At 36.4% G+C, this 18,020-nt stretch overlaps 1 protein-coding gene across 5 annotated transcripts in view; it reads right to left on the reverse strand.

The window, feature by feature from the left end:
* The window catches only part of WDR72 (WD repeat domain 72), a 240,049-nt gene that overhangs the window by 82,638 nt on the left and 139,391 nt on the right, over window positions 1-18,020 (reverse strand). For 2 of the 5 annotated variants that reach the window (XM_065547944.2, XM_015452846.4), the window contains exons 16-18: window positions 17,200-17,262; window positions 16,308-16,399; window positions 12,105-12,184 (exon numbers count right to left, since the gene is read on the reverse strand). In XM_065547944.2, coding sequence (XP_065404016.1) covers window positions 12,105-12,184; window positions 16,308-16,399; window positions 17,200-17,262 — 235 coding nt within the window. Of the gene's footprint in view, window positions 1-12,104; window positions 12,185-12,268; window positions 12,340-16,307; window positions 16,400-17,199; window positions 17,263-18,020 lie in introns of all 5 variants that reach the window. The other 3 variants (XM_073998488.1, XM_015452847.4, XR_012416259.1) reach the window with 2 other exon arrangements.

The following is an 18,020-nucleotide window of genomic DNA, read 5'->3' on the forward strand; positions in this document are numbered from 1 at the left end:
TCCAATTGCTGTGTGTGCCCAGTCAAGGACCTATGGTTCGAAGGAGGGGGAAAGGAACACTTGCCACAGAACATCCAACCAAATTCTTCATTTTTAAAATGAAGAATCTGGGGCATGACACCTCAAGGTTACATAGACTAGGTGGACAGACCTTCTGATCCCTGATTCTGTCTTTCAAAGTACATGTCCACTCAAGATTCTATATCCTCTACCTTCAGTGCAAAGCTAGTGACAGTTTCCTAGACCTCTTCCTGGTAAAAGATGAGGTAAGGTCTAGGTTAGGTATAGCCAAAAGAAGGCCAGGAGCTGAATTAGGGAGAGAAAAGAACGGACATGGTTGATATAGACAAACCAGGTACACCTTCTCATTACCCTTCTCCAGCCAATAGTTAAACATTTCATATAGCTACATCCAAGTGCTTTTCATATAGCCACATCCCAGTGCCATAGCATATATATTTTCCCCTCAGAAGTCTGTCCTCTGTCAAGCTGACTCATGTTCCACAATTGCCACTGTCCTCCTCCATTACTCCCGGTCTACCCATAGGCACGTCTAGAACTAGGGATATGGGACAACACCGAGAGTGGTGACCTAGAGATGCTTTGGTCAAAAACTGAACATGTATTTATGTAAATATGTATTCCATCTCTTTTGCATGTAATGATAGCATGTGAGACTTTCAGGTTCCAGGGACATCCAAGGAGCTTATTATGATGGCAGATACTTGCTGAATTCCTGGGACAGAGAAGATGGCCTCTGACTTTTAAATATAGGAAGCTTCCTGAGAATACTGGAGCAACTTCCTGATTGCCGATTATCTCCCTGTCCTTATCCAGCAGACACTCAAACGTTTGATTAAGGAGTGAAAAAAGGCTAATGAATAGTAGAATATCACTATTGCATACCATGCATACTAACATGTAGTACTGCCTATTTGCAATACAAGTGAATGGTGCTTACTCATGAATATCATGTAATGAGATATTTAACATCAGAGTATCAATTATATACCATTAATCTAAGATATACTTCTGCACATCATGATGCTGGTAAATAACGCATATTAATATCTACCATATGAGACCAGCCTGGTTGACATGGTGAAACCCCGTCTTTACAAAAAAATGCAAAAATTAGCCTGGCTTGGTGGTGTTCACCTGTAGTCCCAGCTACTCAGGAGGCTGAGACAGGATGATTGCTTGAACCCAGGAGGCAGAGGATGCAGTGAGTCCAGATCATACCCCTGCACTCCAGCCTGGGTGACAAATCTGGTATATATATATATATATGTGTGTGTATATATATACACATATATATATGTATATCACACCAGTATATCACATCAGTATATCACACCACTTCTGAGATATAAATATAAATTATTATATATGTTTCTTGCTAACATATACTGCTATATATATACCACAGTATTGGTAAACCATGCTGATTTATGTATATCACATGATGGGATATATTGTATTACTTATTCATGATGAACAATTTTATAACACTGAAGTTATTTCATTTTAACTTTGTCATACATGTTATTTCATAGCACCGGTTCGATGATGTGGATAATATGGCAGAAAGAACTCAGGATCATAAGTGAAAAGGTTTGCATTTCCTATTCCACTATGACAGTTACCACAAATCCAACCTTTGACAAGTCACAAACTTCTCTGAAACTTCATGTTCTCACTTACAAAAGAGTTTGTGATACTGAGAGACATTAGGATAAGAGCTGTCAATAACAGAATAGTGCACGGAAATTGCAATTTCTATACTCATAAATTAAGGATACTGGACAATTTTCTAAGACCCACAATGTGTCCAGACTATATCATACCCCTCAGAATGGGTAGTTTGGCCATATGCCTTCACTGGGCTTATGGCTGTCCTCTTACCCTGGGATGCTTATCACCCCAGAGGCATGCCCACAGTTGGGATCTAAAATGTCATCTCTCCCACTGAATATAATATCCTATACAACTTGGATAATCATTATTTCTTAAAAATATACAGGAATTTATGTATTTTAATTTAATATTTCTAATCATTTGATTTACATGTCACGACTTCACTTTTTTTAACTGTTGATTTTTTTACATAGTCGTCATCACAAATGCATATTATAAGAATAAAGAAATGAATATCATCAAAAACAAGTGGAACAGAAATAACTATAGAATAAAATAGATTAACCATGATGAGTAGGGTACTCAGAGCCACAACAGTTAAAAGCGAATACTGAATGGCATCCAATTGGAAAGAAACTGAAAATATATATTTCAACTCAGTGTGAGATGAGAGAAAGGCTGTATCTTCTAAACATGTAATAATGTTATTACAGTATCTGGAATAGAGTGGACACTAAATAAATACTAGTGGAATTGAAATAGATTCTGCAGACTTTCAAAAATAAACTGTGGAAAGTATAATTTATTGATAGTTTATAACTATCAATACTTGAGTCTCTCTCTATAAATGTAGCAGATAGATTTTACAGGTAGTCAATAGAAATGGAATTTTCTCCAACAAAATATAAAATGTTTATATGGCATTTTATATAACTTCATAATTTTAATAATGAGCTAGCATTGAGCATTATGGCTATAAAGCTGTCTTCCCAACATATATAAATAAATTTCTTCCAAAACATAGATATCAAAGAATCGTATTCTTTTATGAGGCAATGTGCACAGATTAAAAATAAAGTTTACAAACTCATTGACTGGAAAGAGTCAGCTACAAATCTGGGACATATGCTTATTAACTATAGGTATTACTGAGTCCTAGGCAAGCCAAAAATTTTAGTGGTATTCCATTAACACCTTGAAAGAACAAAATACTGTAAAATAGCATAGAGCATCATGAGGATGCATAAGAACCCCTGTGTCCTGGTTGTTGTTCCAGTGTCTAGTTTTTTTGTTATAAAACATTTTTCCCAACACTCTGCTCATGCTGACCTTTCATGTCTTTGCGGTGTCTCCTGGAAAAGCAACATTTCTAACTGGAGGCCTAAATGTCATGATGTGTACCCAGTGGTGTTAAATTATAAAATCCAAAGAAATTTAGTGCAGTACCAGAAACATGCAAATTAGCAATCCCCAAACTTTTCTGTTTCTTTTCCAGCATTTATTTTTATGTTGATTGTTCAATGTGTCAAAAGCAAAAGAGACAATCTCTAGACAAACTTATTCATCAGCAAAATTAATTCATTCTTCCACTAACCTTAAAGGTAAACATTCAACTTCTGGAGCTAATTTTGCTCGTTTTACAAAAGCATTCCATTTAACCAGGGTTAAAATGAAAGAAAAATTGTTAAGGACAGCTAGAGAGAAAGGCCAGGTCCCTTACAAAGAGAAGCCCATTAGACTAACAGTGGACCTCTCAGTGGAAACCTTACGTGCCAGAAGAGATTAGGGGACAATAGTCAAAATTCTTAAATAAAAGGAAATGCAACCCAGAATTTCATACCTAGTTTAACTAAGCTTCATAAGGGAAGGAGAAAAAAGATCCTTCTCAGACAAGCAAATGTTAAGGAAATTCGTTACCACTGGACCTGCCTTACAAGAGCTCCTGAAGGAAGCACTAAATATAGAAAGGAGAGACTGTTACCAGCCATTACAAAAACACACTGAAGCATACAGACCAGTGACACTGTAAAGCAACCACACAAACACATCTGCAAAATAACCAGCTAACATCATGATGACAGGATGAAATCCATACATATCAATACTAATCTTAAATGTAAATGGACTAAATGCCTCAATTAAATGACATAGAGTAGTAAGCTAGATAAAGAACCAAAACTATCAGTATGTAGTCTTCAACATAACATGTCAACCCTCAAAATAAAGGGTTGGAGGAAAATCTACCAAGCAAGTGGAAAAAAGGAAAAAGCAGGGGTTGCAATCCTAGTTTCTGACAAAAGACTTTAAACCAACAAAGATCAAAAAAGACAAAGACATTACATAATGGTAAAGGGTTCAATTCAACAGGAGGAGCTAACTATCCTAAATATAAATACAACCAACGCAGGAGCACACAGATTCATAAAGCAAGTTCTTAGAGACCTACAAAGAGACTTAGATCCCCACACAATAATCATGGGAGACTTTAACACCTCACTGACAATATTAGACAGATAACTGAGACAGAACATTAACAAAGATATTCAGGACCTGAACTCAGCAGTGGATCAAATGGACCTGATGTCTATAGAACTCTCCACCCCAAAACAACAGAATATACATTTCTTTCATCACCACAGGACACCTATTCTAAAACTGATCATAATTGGAAGTAAAACACTCCTTAGCAAATGCAAAATAACTGAAATCATAACAAACAGTAACCAGGACCACAGCACAATCAAATTAGAACTCAAGACTAAGAAATTCACTCAAAACCATATAATCACATGGAAATTGAATAACCTACTCCTGAATGACTTTTGGGTAAATGAAATTAAGGCAGAAATGAAAAAGATCTTCGAAACTACCAAGAATAAAGATACAACATACCAGAATCTCTGGGACAGAGCTAAGGCAGGGTTAAGAGAGTAATTAATGGCACTAAATGCCCAGATCAAAAAACTAGAAAGAGCTCATGTTAACAACCTAACATTACAACGAAAAGAACTAGAGAATCAAGAGCAAAAAAATCCCAACGCTAACAGAAGATCAGAAATAACCAAAATTAGAGCTGAACTAAAGGAGAGAAAGACACGAAAAAACTATTGAAAAGATCAACAAATCCAAGAGCTGGTTTTTAGAAAAAAATAATAAAATAGATCACTCGCTAGACTAATAAAGAAGAAAAGAGAGAAGATTCAAATAACACAATCAGAAATGATAAGGGAGATATTACCACTGACCCAACAGAAATACAATCCTCGGAGAATATTACAAACTAGTAATATATGCACACGGCCTAGAAAATCTAGAAGAAATGGATAAATTCCTGGACACATGCACCCTTGAAACCTGAACCAGGAAGAAACCGAATCCCTGAACAGACTAATAATGAGTTCTGAAATTGAGGCAGTTAAATAAACAGCTTACCAACCAAAAAAAGCACAGGACCAGACAGATTCACAGATGAATTATATGAGATATACAAAGAAGAGCTGGTATCATTCCTACTGAAACTATCTGAAAAATTAGAAAAGGAAAGGACTCCTCCCTAACTCATTCTATGAGGCCAGCACCACCCTAATACCAAAACCTGGCAGAAATATGACAAAAAAAGAAAATTTCAGGTCAGTATTCCTGATGAACATCAATGAAAATATCCTCAACAAAATACTGGAAAACCGAATCCAGCAGCATATCAAAAAGCTTACCCACCATGATCGAGTATGCTTCATCTCTGGGATGCAAGTTTGGTTCAACACATGCAAATCAATAAAGATGAGTCATCACATAAACAGAACTGAAGACAAAACCACATGATTATCTCAATAGAAGCAGAAAAGGCATTCAATAAAATTCAACAGCACTTCATGTTAAAAACTCTCAATAAAGAAGACATTGAAGGAACATATCTTGAAATAATAAGAGACATATGTGACAAAACCACAGCCAACATCTTACTGAATAGGCAAAAGCTAGAACCCTTCCTCCTTGAAAATCAGCACAAGACAAGGATGCCCTGTCTCACTACTCCTATTCAACACAGTATGGAATTTCTGGTCAGGGCAATCCCACAAAGGAAACCAATAGGTCATTCAAATAGGAAAAGAGGAAGTCAAACTATCCTGTTTGAAGATGTCATGATCATGTATCTAGAAAAGCCCATCGTCTCAGCCCAAAAATGTCTTAAGCTGTTAAGTAACTTCAGCGAAGTCTCAGGATACAAAATCAATGTGCAAAAATCATTAACATTCCTATAAACAACAGTCAAGCTGAGAGCCAAATCACGAATGAACTCCCATTCACAATTGCAACAAGAAGAATAAAATACCTAGGAATACAGCCAACTAGAAAGGTGAAGGATCTCTACAAGGAGAATAACAAACCATGGCTCAAATAAATCAGAGATGACACAAACAAATGGAAAAACATTCCATGTTCATGAATAGGAAGAATCAATATCGTTAAAATGGCCATGTTGCCTAGCAATTCACGGATACATTGCCATTCATATCAAGCTATCAATGTCATTTTTCACATAACTAGAAAAAACTATCTTAAAATTCATATGGAACCAAAAAAGAGTTAGAATGTCCAGGGCAATCCTAAGAAAAAAAAAAAACAAAGTTGGAGGCGTCATGTTACCTGATTTCAAACTATACTACAGAGCTACAGTAACCAAAACAGCAATATATTGGTACAAGAACAGACACATGGACCAATGGAACAGAATCGAGAACCCAGAAATAAGATCACACATCTACAACTATCTGATCTTTGGTGAACCTGACAAAAACAAGCAATAGGGAAAGGATTCCTTATTTAATAAATGGTGCTGGGATAACTAACCAGTGTTAGCCACATGCAGAAGATTAAAACTGGACCCCTGCCTTATACCATATACAAAAATTAACTCAAGATGGATTAAACACTTGAATGTAAAACACAAAATTATAAAAACCCTGGAAGACAACCTAAGCAATACCATTCAGGACATAGGCATAGGCAAAGGTTTAATGGCCAAGATGCCAAAAGCAACTGCAACAAAAGCAAACATTGGCAAATGGGATCTAATTAAACTAAAGAGCTTCTGCACAGCGAAAGAAATTACCAATAGAGTAAACAGGCAACCTACAGAATGGGAGAAAATTTTTGCAAACTATGCATCTGACAAAGGTCTAACATCCAGGTTCTACAAAGAACTTAAACAAATTTACAAGAAAAAAGAAAACTCTATTAAAACATGGGCAAAGGAAATGAACAGACACTTTTCAAAGGAAGACATACATGTGGCCAAAAATCATATGAAAAAAAGGTTAACATCACTGATCATTAGAGAAATGCAAATCAAAACCACAATGAGATAACACCTCACACCAGTCAGAATGTTGAAGTCAAAAAATTACAGATTAAAAAATAAAAAAATAACAGATGCTGGAGAGGCTGTGGAGTAAAGGAACACTTATACATCGTTGGTGGGAATGCAAATTAGTTCAGCCATTGTGGAAGACAGTGTAGTGATTCCTCAAAGACCTAAAGACAGAAATACCATTCAACCCAGCAATCCCATTAGTGGATATATACCCAAAGGAATATAAATCATTCTATTATAAAGACACATGCACACGTATGTTCATTGCAGATCTATTCGCAATGACAAAGACATGGAATAAACCTAAATGTCAATCAATGGTAGACTGGATAAAGAAAATGTGGCTCATATACACCATGGAATACTATGCAGCCATAAAAGAGAACAAGACCATGTCCTTTGCACTGACATGGATGGAGTCGGAGGCCATTATCCTCCAATAAACTGACACAGGAACAGAAAACCAAATACTGAATGTTCTCACTTATAAGTGGGAGCTAAATGATGGGAACACTTGAACACGACCTACCCTGAAACCTACTGAAGAGCAGAAGGTGGGAGGAGAGAGAGGATCAGGAAAAACTACTAATGGGTACTAGGCTTAATGTCTGAGAGATGAAATAATCTGTACAGCAAACCCCCATTATACAAGTTTATCTATGAAACAAATCTGCACTTACACCCCTCAACTTAACATAAAAGTTTTCAAAAAAGTAAAATCAAGCTAACATAATTCAACTAACTGCTTAAATGAATGATTTTATAAATAATTTGAGGATGGTTGGGCGTGGTGGTTCACACTTGTAATCCCAGCACTTTGGGAGGCCAAGGCAGGAGGATCATTTGAGGTCAGGAGTTTGAGACCAGCCTGACCTACATGGTGAGACTCTGTCTCTACTAAAAATATAAAAATTAACTGGGCATGGTGGCTCATGCCTGTAATCCCAGCTACTTGGAAGGATGAGGCAGGAGAGTCGCTTGAACCTGGAAGACGGAGGCTGCAGTGAGCCGAGATCATGCCACTGCACTCCAGCCTGGGTGACAGAAAGAAAAAGTAATAATAATAATAATTTGAGGATCGGCTATTGAAGCAGTAAAATGGATACTTGGAAGAGTCTCTATTCTTCCTGAAGGGCTGCAATACTCATTTCCATTTTACGTATGAGCAAGACAAATAATCAAGAAGTTTAACCTATCCTCCAGATCATGCATCAGGCCAGTAGCAGAGATGAGAAGAGAATCTTGAAGGCTGGACTTTCTGTAGAGTGGGTAAATTCTCTGGTAGTCTTTGTCTACAGCCAGCATTTCACATACCGTCACAGAGTCATAGAACCTTAAAGGTCTGTTAGTCCAAACATGCTCAAAGCACATTAAAGTTTATTTTAAGGTCAAATGAACAACTACCAAAGATCTTCAAGCGAGAGCAATTTAAGAGAAATGTTTTGTTGAATCCTTCTTTTTAATAATTTTTTCCCCATTTAGGAACTTTTTGGCTACTGGGGAAAAAAATCTCACTTTTAATAGATAAGCCTTTTTGGGGTGACTACTAATGTGCTGATAAAGTTGCATGTACTTGTGTTTATTCCAATTATTACAGAGGTTGCCTGCATAGCTACTCATTCATTCATTAAATATGTATTGACTGCGTACTGTCACTTCTGCTTTTCTGGGCATTGGTAAGAGAGGGGCAAATGAGACAAACAAGGTCACTGCTCTCAGCAAGCTTATATAACAGTGTGAAGACAAAATAAGCAAGCAAAACAGTAAATAATATAATTTCCATTAAAAGTAATCACAGCAAAAAAACTAGGTAATGTGATGATGACTAGATGAGTGGGGTTGGGTAGAATGTGGCAACAATATTAGTTGGAGTTATAAAAGAAGACTTCTTTAAGGAGATAGATTTTTAAGCAAAGACCTAAATGATTAATGAAGAAATGAGAATTCTAGCCCAACAGAACAGTAGGATCCTGAGTTCAGATGAGCTTTATGTCTTCTGAAAATAAAAAGAAAGCCAGTTGGGGCTACATCAAGGTAAGATAGGAGGTGGTATATGATGACAGATGGGGTCAGGCTGGGGAAAAAAATCACAGGCATACTTGCAGGCCAGGACAACTAGTTTTTATAGCCATTCCAACTGTGTATATTTAGTATTACAGCATCAGCCCCTACAGTATATTACGAGTTAACTTTTTTTGTTTCCTTATAACCAAGAATAATCATTTGTAATTGGAGTTATTGCTATTTCAATCTTGCAAATTTGATATGTAATGTATCAAGTTCATAAAAAAGAATAAACTTCTAGTAAACATTCATTGAATCAATGCACAACTATTTATTGTACAATGCACAAAAGTACTGGTAAAATTTTGAGACCAAAAGGAGCCTTAAAGGAGAAAGAAGGACTTAAATTGCACATTGAAGAAACCAGCCCTCTAAGTCAACTCACAGATGAGGTACTCTCAGAATGTAAAAAAAAAAGATTTATTAAACTACAAAACTATAGTAACCAAAAGGCATGGTACTGGCTCAAAAGTAGACCTATGGACCAATGGAAGAGAACAGAGAACCCAGAAATGAATCCATACACCTACAGTGAACTCATTTTTGACAAAAGTGCCAAGAACATACATTGGGGAAAAGAGAGCCTCTTCAATAAATGGTGCTGGGAAATCCTTATGCAGAAGAATGAAACTAGACCCCTATCTCTTACCATATACAAAAGTCAAATCAAAATGCATTGAAGACTTAAATCTAAGACATTAAACTATCAAACTACTACAAGAAAACATTGGTGGAGATCTCCAGGTCATTGGTCTCGGCAAAAATTTCCTGAGTAAGCACAGGCAACCAATGCAAAAATGGACAAATGGAATCACATCAAATTTAAAAGCTTCGCATAGCAAAGGAAACAATCAACAAAATCAAGAGACAATCCACAGAATGAGAGAAAATATTTGCAAACTACCCATCTGACGAGGGATTAATACCCAGAGTATACAAGGAGCGCAAACAACTCTATAGGAAAAATCTAACAATCCAGTAAAATAATGGCCAAAATAAATGAATAGATATTTCTCAAAAGGAGACATACAAAGAATAAACAGGCATATGCAAAGGTACTCAACATCACTTATCATCAGAGAAATGCAAATCAAAGCAACAATGCAATATCATGTCACCCCAGTTAAAATGGCTTATATCCAAAATACAGGCAATATCAAATGCTGGTAAGGATGTGGAGAAAAGAAAATCCACTGTTGGTGGAAATGTAAACTAGTGCAACCACTATGGAGAACAGTTTGGAGGTTCCTCAAAAAACTAAAAATAGATCTATCATATGATACAGCAATCCCACTGCTCAGTATAACCCAAAAGAAAGCAAACCAGTATATCAAAGAGAAATTTGCACTCCTATGTTTGTTGCAGAACAGTTCACAACAGCCAACATTTGGAAGCAACGTAAGTATTTGGAAGCAATTAAGTATCCATCAACAGATAAACGGATAGAGAAAACATGGTACACATACACAATAGAGCACTATTCAGTTATAAAAAAATGAGATCCTGTCATTTGCAATATCATGGATAAGCTGGAGATCATTATGTTAAGTGAAATAAGCCAGGCACAGATACACTAATATTGCATGTTTTCACTTATGTGTGGAATCTCGAAATCAAAACAGGTCAGGTGAGATGGCACACACCTGTAATCCTAGCACTTTGGAAGGCTGAGGTGGGCAGATCGCTTGAGCCCAGGAATTTCAGACCAGCCTGAGCAATATGGCAAAACCCCATCTCTTTAAAAATACAAAAAATTAGCCAGGTGTGGTGGTGCATGCCTATAGTTCCAGCTACTTGGGAGGCTGAGGTGGGAGGATCACTTGAGCCTGGTAGAGTGAGGCTGCAGTGAGCTGTTACTGTACCACTGCACTCCAGCCTGGGTGACAGAGCAAGATGCTTTCTCAAAAATGAATGAATGAATGAATGAATGAATGAATAAATAAATAAATAAATAAATAGATAGATAGATAGATAGGCCGGGCACGGTGGCTCACACCTGTAATGCCAGCACTTTGGGAGGCCGAGACGGGCAGACCACGAGGTCAGGAGATTGACACCATCCTGGCTAACATGGGGAAACCCCGTCTCTACTAAAACAATACAAAAAACTAGCCGGGCGAGGTAGCGGGCACCCGTAGTCACAGCTACTCGGGAGGCTGAGGCAGGAGAATGGTGTGAACCTGGGAGGCGGAGCTTGCAGTGAGCTGAGATCCGGCCACTGCACTCCAGTCTGGGTGACAGAGCGAGACTCTGTCTCAAAAAAAATAATAATAATAAAATAATAATAATAATAAATAAATAAATAAATAAATAACTACATTGAACTCATGGACGTAGAGAGTAGAAGAATGGTTAGCAGAGGCTGGGAAGGGTAGTGTGGAATAGGGGTAGGTGGGGATGATTAATAGGTGCCAAAAAAAGTCAGAAAGAATAAATAAAACCTACTATCTGATACCACAACAGGGTGACTATAGTCAATAGTAATTTAATTTTACTTTTTAAGATAACTAAGAGTATAAACAGATTATTTCTAACACAAAGGACAAATGCTTGAGGTGATGGATACCCCATTCTCTGTGAGGTGATAATTAGGCATTGCATGCCTGTATTAAAATATTTCATGTACCCCATAAATATATATGACCACTATGTGCCCACAAAAATCAAAAATTAAAAAAAATTATAATTTCACATAATCAAATTCCCACATATAGGTACTTTAATGTATGTCATATTTGGAAATCAAATAATGGACAATTCTGCTTCAGACTGAAGCTTCAACAAGCAAGAAATTACCTGTGATGACAAGAACCTCCCTTCCTCAGCCCCCGGCATTCACGCTCCCCTGGTGAATGGTGTACCCTTGCTTATGTTATGGCCTGTGTTTTCCCTCATCTCTATGCCTGTTCAAAGGCCATTTTACGAGGACAAGAGTAACTACTTGTATTTTCAGACAGGGGAGGGTATCCATGAACCACAGCAGCAAGGAACTCTTTTAGTAACTTCATGAATGTGAATTATATCATACCTGCACAGACTGGTCTCTCCAACAGGAAATTAGCTTCAAAAGTGAAAGGTCAGCCTCAGGTACATGGGATTCATTCTTACCTAGAAATACACAGAACACATTTATATCTTGAGAGTATTAAAAATGGATAGCGGCTCTTAAGATGGGCTGCATATTAGAATCACCTGGGAAGCTTTGTTTTTTATAAACACCAGTGCCCAGATTCAATCTTCCAGAGATTTTTATTTTACAGATCCTGTGGTAGAGGTGGGACAGGCATTAATGCTTTGTAAAAGTGCCACAGATGATTTACATGTACAGCCAGAGTCAACATCCATTTGTCTACATATATATACATACCCACACACCCATATACACACACACACACACATTTATATGTAATTCTAACAATTATACTAACACATATTCACATCAAATCAGATTCATTTTTACAGTTTCAACACATTTTTGTTCTTTTTGCTGACCCAAGACAGATCACCACATCTTACAATTCCTTCCTTATTCAAATTCTGAAATTCTCCTCTGCCATGAATTAGTCTCTATCACATGTAAAATCAAATAAAAGACTTCCTTTGATTTGTCCTTATCCAGCTCTACCACTCTGATCAATAGGTAGAGCACTACTGTTTTAATTTGACTCATTCTGTTATGTATTGTTTCTTTTCTGTTTGCCCTCTCCAATGTCCTTTCTATCTGTCTTAATGTTCAGTGTGAAATTTTAAGAATGAGTGAGCGCTTGGTTTAAGTAAATTGGTTCATAGAGTGTCCAGCAGTTTCCTACACACACACAAAAAAAATACTTAATAAGTGTCTTTTCATTAATTGAAAATGTACATATAATCATAATGAACAGTCGATGAATTAAGGCTTTCTGATGGCTAAAGTCTATTATCTAGGCGGCACATCCTGAGAGTGACATAGGGAAGAATGGTAAGGGCTTACGCAAGCGGAAAAGTTGTTACTATAATTGTCTACTTAAATTAATATATTGATATATGTCTGACATTGTGGTATCAACTATTTAAATTAGCATTTGTCTGATACACTTTTCATCAAATCCCTATTTTTATATTAACATATGAGATATCTATCTATCCATCTATATGACTATATATTGACCACATTAGTAGTCAAGGAAAATGTAATAAAAGTATTGTATACAATGCAATTTGAGAACATAAAAGTAATATATAAGAAACTTCTGACCAATTATTGATAGTATTTTTTCCTGATAGAGCACTTAATATAAATGTAAAATGACCAAGAACACTATATAAAACATGTAAGTATGATAGAAGATTATAATTTTGACATGTTTTCCATTTCTTCATGAACACAGCAGGTAAGAGAACATTTTCTTTTGATCTCCGTTTTTCCTCTCTCTCCCACTTTGCTGACCTTGTGACTCAACCATCAAAGCTAAGTATTGGTCTCAACTGTAACTACTTACTAACATCATGGGGTACCTCAAAGCACACTTTAATGTGATGTTGAAATTTTAATATGTGATAGAAATGAGAGCCAATTTATCTACAATGGCAATGTCAGTGAGTTAAAGAATTAATTGCAATTTTAGGGGGAAAGATGAAAAGAAAATATCCGAGGCTTACCAATATTATTCAGTCACCATTCCTGCTGACAGAAGTGAATACTGGTTCCTGTCAACATTTTAGAATGAGCACCTCAGAGTATTATTTTATTCTTTAGGATTTGGCTTTATAAAATTAATACCATGAAGTCAATACTTCCTTTTGTTTAACCTTCCATCTTCCTATTATTATTATTATTTTTTTTTTTGAAAAACGTGTTTCCCTCGTCCTTATCTGAATTTCAAATGCGATAAAGGCCAACCTAAATCCCAGAGAGATGATTCTATAGTAACAGTAGTTGCTTAGGCTTTTTTGCTGGGGCAGCCACAGGAAAAACAGGGACCTCCTTGATTCTAGTTAGCAATCCCCTGTCTTTGCAGAAATACTTATACTAAATCTTAAATTCCAATCCCCTTCCGAGTTACCAGTGCTAAAAAACAAACAAACAAACAAACAACAACAACAACAAAAACATTGGATAGCTAACCCTAATAAGAGTAACTATCTAAGGAGAAAGGAGGCAACCCAGACTGGGGCTATTTAGAGGGAACTTTATCTGTAATCATAAACGTGAGAAGTGGCCTGACACAGTGGACAGGAAATGGGGTTAGGAATCAGATTTGGATTGGAATGCAGGCCCCTCTACTGAATAGCTGTTTGCCTATAAGTCATCGAACTTCCTTGAGTCCCATTTTTTTAAACATAAAACAGAGATGCTGCCTCCTACTGTGCAGGGTTGTTTTTGTATTAAATGAGTAAAAATATTAAATATGTAAAACCATTAACATAATTCTTGGAACATACTAAGCACTAGATAATTGGAAGCTATTAATAAACTCTCACTTAAAAATACTCTTTTCAACAGTCCTGTGAGGGCCACTGTGTACCGTTATTCAGGTCACCCCATCCTATGGATCATATACTGCACAGCTTTGGAGGCAACACACACACTGTGTCTGGGATCACATTCCCATTTTACAAATGTAGTAATTAGGGCTTTTAAAAAGTAAAAGACATGCCCAATAGAACACAAGTAGTCAATGGCAGAGCTGGATCTTGAATCTCAGCCATGTATCTTATTTATCTCCAAAACCATTGTTCTAGTCATTATTCATCCTTTAATTTTATTTGTCCATTAATTTAATTCATCCACGAATGCAAAAGTTATTTGCTAATTCCTTCTAGATATTGTACTAGGAACTGGGGACACAACAATGAATAAAACTGTCACCAAAATATAACTTCCATGGAGCTTGCAATTTAGTAGCAGGAGGCAGATGAGATTTTTAAAAGTAACAGATGTCAGATAGTGAAGAGGCTTATGGAAAATAGTACAACAGCGAAAGGGGTAGGGAGTGCTGGGGAGGAGGTAGGGCACCTTCAGTGATAAAGTGGCACTGGAGCAAGACTTGATGGATGGTAGCAGGTGGAGGGTGAGCAGGTTGAGCCACATGAAGGTCTAGGGAAAGAACACCACAGGCAAGGGTACAGCCAATGCAAAGGTCCTCAGACCTGCTTGTCATGCTTGGGTAAGAGTAAAAAGGCTAGGGTGGCTGGAATGAGTTAAGCAGGGGGTGAACACTAAGAGATAAGGTTGGATGGGGGTGTGTATGTGATGACATACGTAAGCGGTCAGATCCTATAGGGCCTTGTGTGCTATAGTAAGGACAATGGCTTTTATTCTGAGTGAAACAGAAGCCGCTGGAAGGTTATACATAGAAGAGTGAGGTTCTGACTTAGTTCTGAATAAATCATTCCGGCTGCTTGGTTGGGAACAGAGTGCAGCAGCCAAGAATAGGAGCAGAGAGATGATCAGGTGCCTACTGTGGTCATCCAGGCAGGACAGGAGGAACGCTCACAGGGGTGAGGGTAAGGGAAAGGAAGGTTGAGGGAGATGGAGTTGCTGGTGTAGTGGGTGAGAAGCAGTCAGATTCTGGGATACATTCTGAAGGTAGAACTGACACAATTACTAACAGATTGGACGTGGGGTGTGAGAGAAAGGGAAAGTTCTTGGCTTGAGCAATTGGCGATTGGAAGGATAGAACTGTCATTTACTGAGATGTCCCAAACTTGGAAAAACAGGTTTGGGAAATAAATTTGCCATTTGGCATCAAGAGAAAATCTAAACACTGAAGTTGAGAATATAATCTTCTAAAATTGCAAGAACATTATCTAATATAATAATCATTTATTTGGTAATAAGGATATTGATGCAATAAACTTTCCAATAAAACACAATAATAAAATAACACCTAAGTATTTCCTATGCTGAAAAGTTTCAAATTTTTAGGCATTTCAAAGATCATTTGAAATCTATATTTTATAAATGTTAGAATGTTATGTCTATGTTTTAAAATTATAAAATGTTCAATTTGTGTTTTTAAATGTTTGATAAATGTCACCCACCTCATTTTCTAAATGAAGAAAGTAAGGCCCAGAAAAGCTAAATGACTAGCCTCAAGTCACACAGCTAGTGTAATCACAAACATAGGTAAAATCTATGTTTTATAAATGTTATTTATTTTGACATTGCTAACCAGTTATAGAAAGACTAGTTATTTCCTTTCATAGGAAAAAAAAAATCAGATCATATCTGTGTCAGTAGCTCCCTTACCATTTCGTGAGCAACCGTAGAAGCTTGACATATTTAAAATGTCATTCCCAGCACTTCTCACCTTATTATGTGCACATTCCATTCTGAAAGAACTGTTAGAAAAAAGATTGGCAGTATATTACTAAAAAGCACAAAAAATTATTTGAGGAAATAAATCAAAGATATGGGTACATGACCACTTTCGCAAATTTGGAAATTGAATACAGATTATTTTTAGCAATATCTTTCACATCAATTTCTTTTGTGAATCTGATTTCCTCACTTTGTTCCCACCTAAATCTTTTTTTTTTTTTTTTTAGGCTCCCATCTAAAATCTTAATCCCAATTGACCTGCACGTCTTAGTTTGCCAGTATTATCTGTGACCTACATTTACAAGACAGGTTTGCTATTTTAGGTCACATGACTACTGACTAATGCAACAAATTAAAAAAACTCAATATGTTGACATCTGTCAAAGAATTCTCCTCAGCTACCATTGGAGCCTTATGAAGGCGGGTTTTACCCTACACCAGTGTTCCCATCACAGGAATCTTCTGAAACTGCCAGGGATGTTCTGATAAGTAGGCAGGTGTTGCCTTAAAATTCAGTTAAATCATGTGCCCAGTTGTTAAGCTTATGAAGATTTCTCAACCTTCACAACCACAGTAAAATTTCTGTGAAATGGTCAAATTTGTTGGAAGGATTTGGTGTGACAAATCCAACATACATTATTTTGATTTCTCAAAAAATAGTATCTGGGCTCTGACAGCAGATCAAATCTGGAGTGGCTGCAGTAGAGAAGCAGTCTCTCATCCTGACACGTTCATTCTATAATTTGTTTCAATGAAGAATTCTTTAAAGAGTCAACTAATGTGTGACAACATTTGAAAGGCTGTTTAATGAAAGGCATACCAATAGTCCGTAAGCTTCCCTAAAGTGCACCAGACATCAGACACATCATTTCCATCCTGTAATCTGTATCAGGAATAAACTTACAATGAAAACCTCTGGCAAACAACTAAGTCCCTCATCTGCTCTGTGGGATCATGATTAGACCAATAAATCAAATTGATTAGCAACCTAAGCTTTTAAGAATTTCACAGTCACCTATACCACCTACCTCATTTTGTAAATCAGGAAAGTAAGGCCCAGAAAAGCAAAGTGACTAGCCCAAAGTCACAGAGTAGTGTAATCTCAACACTCAAAAACAACAGTTATTACTAAACTGTACTATGTATAAATGAATTACTAAATAGCCTCTTCTATTTTATTCTATTTTAATATGCCAAAATATAAAATAAATGGTAAAATTTGAGGTATGAAATTTTCAATATTTTCCTTCTCTGATGATATAAAAAACATATCATCATAAGCCTTAACTTAAATGTTTCTGTTCATACTTAATTCATACCATGTATAATGGATTTCAAGACGTATATGTGTTTTTGTTCATACTTAATTCATACCATGTATAATGGATTTCAAGATGTATATGTGTCTATGTATGTATATGTGTATGTATCTATGTAGCTATGTAGCTATGTAGCTATCTATCTATCTATCTATCTATCTATCTATCTATCTATCTACTCATTCAGCATCCCACACTATGTCTTTTCTGACACATATTATGAAAACATTGAATATTTGTTGAATGAATGAATTTTAAATCATATAGATCTATTGCCAAATTATACTCCAATCCAAACAATTAAAAGGGAGATTTTCTTAAT

The sequence above is a fragment of the Macaca fascicularis genome, chromosome 7 (assembly GCF_037993035.2).
Source record: "Macaca fascicularis isolate 582-1 chromosome 7, T2T-MFA8v1.1".
NCBI classification, from domain to species: Eukaryota; Metazoa; Chordata; class Mammalia; order Primates; family Cercopithecidae; genus Macaca; species Macaca fascicularis.